This window comes from Bufo bufo, chromosome 2, assembly GCF_905171765.1.
Source record: "Bufo bufo chromosome 2, aBufBuf1.1, whole genome shotgun sequence".
Classification (NCBI taxonomy): domain Eukaryota; kingdom Metazoa; phylum Chordata; class Amphibia; order Anura; family Bufonidae; genus Bufo; species Bufo bufo.
Genome location: NC_053390.1, coordinates 102,463,378 through 102,470,779, shown reverse-complemented (window position 1 = coordinate 102,470,779; position 7,402 = coordinate 102,463,378). Strand labels below are relative to the sequence as shown.

The following is a 7,402-nucleotide window of genomic DNA, read 5'->3' as shown; positions in this document are numbered from 1 at the left end:
TCTACAACCAATGCAGTGAAGTTGCTGATGGCAGGGTTTAGCATGCTACACAATTGAAATGATGGGGTTTTGTAAGGAGCAGGAGGCAGAAAGTTTGTGCTGGCTTTCTACCTAGTCGCAAGTAGTAAGGACAGGGGGCAAGAATGCCCAAAAAGCATATATCGCCAAGTACCATAATCAGAAACAAACCATAATAAAACACTGTCAAAACTCTGATTTATTAGGTTTATATATTTATATTTCTTTTAAAGGTTTTATTTTCTTTGTTTTCTTAAAAAAGAAAAAAAAAAAAAAAAAAAAAAAGCAGCTTTGAAGCTCATTAGGCACTGCCCAACAATGCATGAATCAAATATATGTAATGAATTTTGAATTAAGTCTCTTCTTTAATCTTGGGCATAAAGCCAAGTTACTCTATACAAGGTTTATGGTAAAATAGCTCTTTAAATTCCCGTGATTCTCTTCACCTCGGCTATTACCGCCCGCTTCTACCCCTTCAAACGTACTGCACATCTCAAACACAAAAAAACATAACAAAAAAGGTAACATTTCATGGACAGAAAGGTATGTTATTGGTACGTATAAAAAAAACAAAAAAAAAAAACAAACAGCTTTAAAGAAAACGGATGTTGCATAGCATTAAGGATTCAGCAGTCAGCAAAATAAAAAGACAGTTTGGTATTGATAGTTTTCTTTTTGAGAGCTTGTCCTCATTGCCATATACATATATATTTATATATATATACTGTTTATCAGTTCCCATCCTGTCATCGTCCATATTAAATAGGTTCTCTTAACAGAATTCTTTTCATGATAAAGTCTTAATAAAAACACTTCCTGGCACTTTGCTAGGGTTGAAGCAAATTCATAAAGGTTCCATTTAGCCAAATTTCTCCCTAAGTGCCGTTCTGCTACATTTTTTTCTGGAAAGTGAGACAATCCACAAGGCTGTGTGGGTAGATCCACTTAGCAATACGTCACTGGTCCTTGAAAGGTTGTCCTGGAAACTATTTTCCCCCTCACGAAAAAAAATAAATGAAGAAAACAACAGTACTGTTCTAGCAAAAAGACACCTTGGCTTCTTGGATCTGCGGTGACCAACATTCAAGCTGGTAAAGCTTCAATAGAACGTAAACAAGCACCATGGTGAAGGCCTCGAAGTACCTGCAGGCCGGGAGATAGGCTTATAATAGCATATCTTTCTGTTGCTGTGCTTCTTGATCTTACAAAGCAAGCACATTAGCTTAGAAACATACATTCACAGCTTAACACTCATCTCCTGCTTCCATGGCGAAAGAAAGCCCTTGTCTCATCTGAAGGTAGCTTTGATACTGCAGCTCAATCTTGTGAAGTAGGCGGACGAGGGAGCTTTAGGATTTTTTATTTTCCTTGCCGAAACTGGCATCAACTTTGTCGACGCGAGAATAGACTCCAGAGTTTTTTAGGTGCTCATCGCCTCTGCTGTGCGTATACTGGGTATGCTAGTGTGACGTTGAGAGAGTCATTGTGCTGTACAAGTGACGTGTGTTGGTAATGTAGCACCAGTTCTTTCAGAGAGCTATATAAGTTGTATGGTTCTGCAAATCCATAGCCGGTAAGGGTTTTGTTGATGACGCAGTGCTTCACCTCACCATCCGCTCTACAATAGATAAAACAAAAAAATGAAGCGATGAATATTCCAGTCTAAACATTTCTGAAGGGCACTGAATGGTATAGCGGCTGTAAAGTAAAGTGATACATACACTACAGAGCAGGCGTAGCACCCTTGCTTGCTGCTCTCCCGTACAAGGAATGTTCCATCTCGCTTTCCACGTAACAGGCTCTCGGCTTGAATTCTGTTAATATTCCCTACATTCCACGTCCTTTCATCGTGGTGAGGTAAATCCTCATCTTCCACTGTAGAGTACTGACTAGAAAGTGGGAAAGAACACAACGCCTTTAATTTAGAGTGGACAGTAGTGGTCACTCTGATCTACAAACATCACATATAGCAGAGTTCATGAGATCAGAAAGTGGATATCATCTTCAGCATGAGTGATGAAGCACAAGACCCCGGGTTCGGAAACATAGCAGCCCAGCTATTGTGCAATGAAATGCTGTGGCTAAGCAGCTAGACTAAGCCACAGGTTTCTTATCATTCATCTACAGAGACTGTGAAGTGCTGTGCTTTATCTCTTTGGCCTGCCCTCAGGGTGTCCTAACACTTCACTTAATACGGGGGTTTAAAATACCCCTTTTAGCAGGTGTATTTCAACCCCATTAAAGCTATAAAGAGGATTTGCATGGTATGATCTTCAGCCATGAAAACCAGAAGGTGCTTGACTTAATGTAACCTTGACGTGATGTTAATCCATACAAGCTATCCATGGCACTTGTTTGGTCGCCAGAATGCCCATTTGGAACAGATACTACGGTAATACTCTTCCCATAGTGCCAGCTGGTAATGCATATTGGACATGTCCAGGTCCAATAAAGTAAAAGTCTCAAATTACAGCAACAAATCTAATAAAACTTACTCTTCTGTGTTCTCTGTGCCCAGCCACTCGTTCAACTTCTTCTGTCTTACTCCTTTTTGTGTCAACCACCTAGTGTATGAAGAAAGAGGGGGGAAAAAGTTAGTTAAGAGGCAAGAGGTCAGATTCAAAGCAAGCAGACAGGCAAAGGTTCTCATGAGGAGATGAAGGTGGAGCAGGACTTACAGTAAGTACTGATCTCTGGTCTTCCTCAGCTGTATCAAATCCGGTTTAATACTATTCATACGTTTGTCAATCTCCCGGTATTCAGCAGCCTGCTTCTTGAGGTCTTCTTCCAACCTTCGTTTACTGTCAACAATCTCGCTGATTCGAGATTTTAATTTTTCATAATTATGAAGAATTCTAGATTTAAAAAAAAAACAAAAACAAAAAACAATTGGTTTACTGATATGGTAAACAGAATGAGAGTCAATGCTCACTGCTATAAAAGAAAATTGCCCATTCCTGCTCCCACTTCTTTACTGGTCTTGAGAAAACTCTTGTAGGTAACATCATCAGAATTGCATACATTTCTTTTTGGTGAAGCCTAAACTTTTACCCTCAAACGTCAGCTGTCCAACACACACATACCTCTGTATTTCCTTCTCGTTTCCTTCCCGCCTGAACTTCTCGATGTACTCCTTACTATACTTCTCCTGGGTTTGACATTGCTCTTCAAAGATCTTAATGGTTTCATTAAAAGCTTCAATGGCTGTTCTTTTCATTTGGATCTCCTGCAAACCAAGAGGATTTGTTTAAATCCTGGAAATCTAACACACCCCCACTGGATACTTCATGATGATGTAAGCAAGTAACATGGCCATGAAACAAGATTCTGGGACATTTGAAGACTTACCTGAGAAGTCCTGGTATAATCTTCATACAATCTATCATACTCCTGATTCTTTTCTTGGAACTGGAGGTTATACTCGTGCAACTTCTTTCCAACAGCTTCAATGCTGTCTTCTTTCACTACTTGATCCTTTAAAAATAAAAGGAGAGGGACATTGGTGACTCCTCTGTGATCTTCTATTGCTGACCGCTCCATTTAGTGGAAGATCAGAAGTTACATTTACCTGTTGGAACCTGGATACTGGATACAAGAGCTTAACATCTAGTTTTGGATTGTACTGGGCCAAAGACTCATTCCGGTAGTGGATGATCAGCTCGACCACAGAGTTGAAAGTTAATGGGTCAGAGAAACCATATTTTCCATCTCGATGAAATATTTTAATGAGTTTGTTATTTCCCCCTTTCCTGGAAGAAAGGAAATGATAAAAGTCTTTAGTATACACACAGTAAAGACTTGCACAAGAATTACAACTGGTGCCATCAGAGACACCACATGTAACATCCTCCTCACCTTAGTGTAAGTGTGTAGTCCCCATGCATTTTTGTAGATGCATCTCGTACCAAGAAGGTACCATCAGTGGTATCACGAAGTTTCTCGTTTACTTCCTCCCTGAAGCAAAACAACATAAAAATTTATATTTTGGAGAGAAAAAAGCCACTGGGTCAGTAATCAATGAGGTCATACAACAGTACTGTAAAGCTAGCCTCATGTCTAGACAGGGTCAGGGTTGTTGCAATAGGATATTGCCATTTGCTGCCCAATACACCACGAGAAGACAACTATTTTTAAATATTCACTTGGTCCTGAAGCATTCGGAGCTTGAGGCACTCAAGTACCCTGACACTTAACCCATAAGTGGGTGTTGCATGGCATCCAGAGTGGCTGAACAGAAAGTTCTATATTTATATTATTTCTGAGTAACTCCATCCATCGCTCATGGTCTACACATGTCCACAGCAATCACCATGTATTGTATTTCTTATAGTAGCAACATCTGCACATCCTTTAATCTCCCGACAAGTAAGTGAGTGTGTGTGTGTATGTGTGTATGTGTGTGTATATATATATATATATATATATATATATATATATATATATATATATACACACATACATACATACATAACTGCTCTCATACAATCAGGCAGAAAACAAAGGAACTGGCATTACCTTGAGATATCGCCCCAGTACCATTCAGCATCTTGCAGAGACATACTGTGATTAGTACCGTTGTTGGTTACAGCAGTGGTGGATTTGGGAGGTTTTGGAGGCAGTGCTGGAGAAAAAAAAAAAAAAAAACGTTAATGAAATGGGGTCATCCAATGACGAAAATAAAAGCAAGAAACTGTAACACGTTGCTAGGCGGAACCTGCCTTCATTGAATTGCAAAGCAGGTGACAACATGGGGGGCTCAAACTAGTACTTTCTGAACAAAAGAGGGGAAAAAACACCCACAAAAATTAACGTGCTCAAACATCAATAACTCCACCAAGTCAAACTGCTAAAAGCACCAATCTGTGACCCAGATACACCAGGCACTAATCTAATCTCTGTATAAAAGACGACATTTTAATCTGGCTCAGTATCATCACAGCAGCTGAACGCAACAAAAAGCACTGGATTTAACCCCTGAAGCCCATGCCTCTATAGTGAGTGCAGGGAACAATAGGCTGCGCTGGAGATCACTGCACAGAACTACACTGACTGCTAACAAAAGAGCCAGCGCAGAGGGGAAAAAAAAGTGCAGAGCTGTATATAACAAAGACGTGTATAGAGGAGGAGAAAGCAGGTCTACAGCCGCACAGGCAGGGGAAATTACCTGGAGCATCCATCTCTATATAAAACATCAAGTCGCCCCCGAAATACGGTTCAGACTTGTCACATTGTGGGACCCCTTCCTCTAGGCTCCACATAGCGTTGCACATTGTAATAACCACTAAGCCCTCCGTGGAAATGGTGTCTTGGAATTCATTTAAAACCTTTAAGGGGCTGCACAGAAACCTATTACATCATCATCAGAGCCGTCCAATCCAACGTACCACTGCTGATGGGCCACTCCTGTCTCTCGCACCAACCTTACAACAAGATTGTGCACAGAGGGAAGGTTTGCATTTGACAAGTGTCATAAAAAGATAAATAAAAGAAAAAAATCACGTAATAAGTTTTTTTTTTTTTTTAGTTGCCTGCTGCATCTGATAACGTTACTTGCACAACGTAATTCCCATTTTACGACCGTGTGAAATGGTACGGTCCGTGGCTGGCAGCCTGATGAGATGATCTCATGCGGCACGTACCATTGACACTTTCCTTTCTTCTCTACAGTGCCGGCACATGGGCGTCCAGCAACGTCCCAGCTGCACACAGGCAACGAGGCTCAGTACCGGCACTGAACAGCCGACCCCGCAAGACAAAGGCAGCACAGGGCATGCAATATATTCAATATTACTAATCCAACAAGCAAGTTAGATGACCATTTCTAGGTGACCCTACTGCAAACAGGACCCATTCCCTCAAAATTTTTATTTTTCAAGTTACAACTTAAGCTAGGAAAACTGGAAACGTCTACACGCTCCTATAAAACATACTTTTTGCATAAAACTAAAAGCACTACATCTGCACGTACAATAAAGGATGTGGATCCTTTCTGTATTCTTATAGCCTGCAAAGCTTCAGAGATACCAGGATTCTTGGGATTTTCTCAAGATCTCCTCGAGAAGACGTGCGCTTCACTACAGTCACTTTCTAGAAAGTGTTAAAAGATGGTCACACATACAAGAGCAGGCGAGCGTACATGCCAAACCAGTCTAGCTTGCTGGGAATGTCTAGGTGAAGCAGCACAGGTTAGGGAAGAGACAGGTACGTGATGGACGGAGGCAGAGCGTGACTGTCACTTAACCCTTTCCACCACCTCTCTCTAATAACCTCGAGAGAAGACACTACCCAAAAAGCGCATGCACAGATACACGAAAGAGAGCACACAAAAGGACGGCAGTCAAGAACCCGATGCGACGTACTTACTTAGAATATCATGCATTTTCCTCGGCTTTGACAAAAAGTGCCAATCCAAAAAAATAAACATAAAAAAATAAAATAATAATATATAAAAATCCAAGAATAAAATCCAAATCAAGCAATTTCCAGGACAAAATAAAAAGTGCTACAGATAATCCCAATTCTTGTCGCTGAAGAAAAAAGGTCAAGTCCTTAATAACCCATGGGGCGAAGAAGAAGTGTCAGCGCCAGCTCCCCGAGTCGCCACTCTCTGCTCAGAAATCAGACCACAGAGCCAGTGCGGTGGAATCTAGTCCTTCATTTCGAGTTAATGATTAAAAAGTGAAGGCGATTTCAGTGCAGCACTCGGAGGAGGGGAGAGGGGACGAGTCTCTGGCTTGCACGTCTCTCTGAGATAAAGATCTCAGTTTCATGATTAACTCAAGCAGGTTCAAATATTTGCTGAGCTAGGGATTTGGGGAGGAGAGGGGGGGGGGGAGGAGTGTATAGAAGAGGCTGTCAATCAGCGGGGAAGCTGTCATCAGCTAACAAGTGGCTGGATGCAGGCAGCGCACTGGTTTTAGCTCAGTAACTGAGACTACCATTGTGTGGAGGCTTAAAAATAGCCTCTGTCACTGACTGCACAAGTACAGGGTAGCAGACTTGATCTCTGACAGCCGCCACATTCAGGAAGTGGTTCAGCATAGACGGAAAAAAAAAAAAAGTGCAAGGGAACTAGACTACTAAAAAGTACCTCCAAGACAGGCTGACATGTCCATACACATCCCCTGCCGCCAGCTGTTTAACCCATGCACTGCTGGCGTAGGTCAGCGCCCTGCAAGACAGCAGCAATTCCTGTGTCACAGAAGCTCCGTGACTAATCGGTTTACTGCAGGAGGATAAGTGTGCATTGATCTGCACGTATTCCCCTATCACATGTCAGCCAGCCAATCTGTGCAAGCTGCAGATTTCGGCTCATGTAACAACTCGTGACGAAAGGCAAATGCTACCAAGTTTAAGCTGCAGTTCCTATCGCCATGTGCAAGGA

At 41.7% G+C, this 7,402-nt stretch overlaps 1 protein-coding gene across 3 annotated transcripts in view; it reads right to left on the bottom strand.

Annotated features, from left to right (window-relative positions):
* Positions 1 to 211: 211 nt before the first annotated feature.
* The window catches only part of PIK3R1 (phosphoinositide-3-kinase regulatory subunit 1), a 51,222-nt gene continuing 44,031 nt past the window's right edge, over positions 212 to 7,402 (bottom strand). For 2 of the 3 annotated variants that reach the window (XM_040421365.1, XM_040421366.1), the window contains exons 7-15: positions 4,534 to 4,639; positions 3,874 to 3,972; positions 3,587 to 3,767; positions 3,367 to 3,492; positions 3,102 to 3,244; positions 2,697 to 2,873; positions 2,514 to 2,582; positions 1,740 to 1,907; positions 212 to 1,636 (exon numbers count right to left, since the gene is read on the bottom strand). In XM_040421365.1, the coding sequence (XP_040277299.1) occupies positions 1,447 to 1,636; positions 1,740 to 1,907; positions 2,514 to 2,582; positions 2,697 to 2,873; positions 3,102 to 3,244; positions 3,367 to 3,492; positions 3,587 to 3,767; positions 3,874 to 3,972; positions 4,534 to 4,639 (1,259 nt within the window). In that variant the 3' untranslated portion in view covers positions 212 to 1,446. Of the gene's footprint in view, positions 1,637 to 1,739; positions 1,908 to 2,513; positions 2,583 to 2,696; positions 2,874 to 3,101; positions 3,245 to 3,366; positions 3,493 to 3,586; positions 3,768 to 3,873; positions 3,973 to 4,533; positions 4,640 to 6,381; positions 6,663 to 7,402 lie in introns of those variants that run through there. The other variant, XM_040421367.1, reaches the window with a different exon arrangement.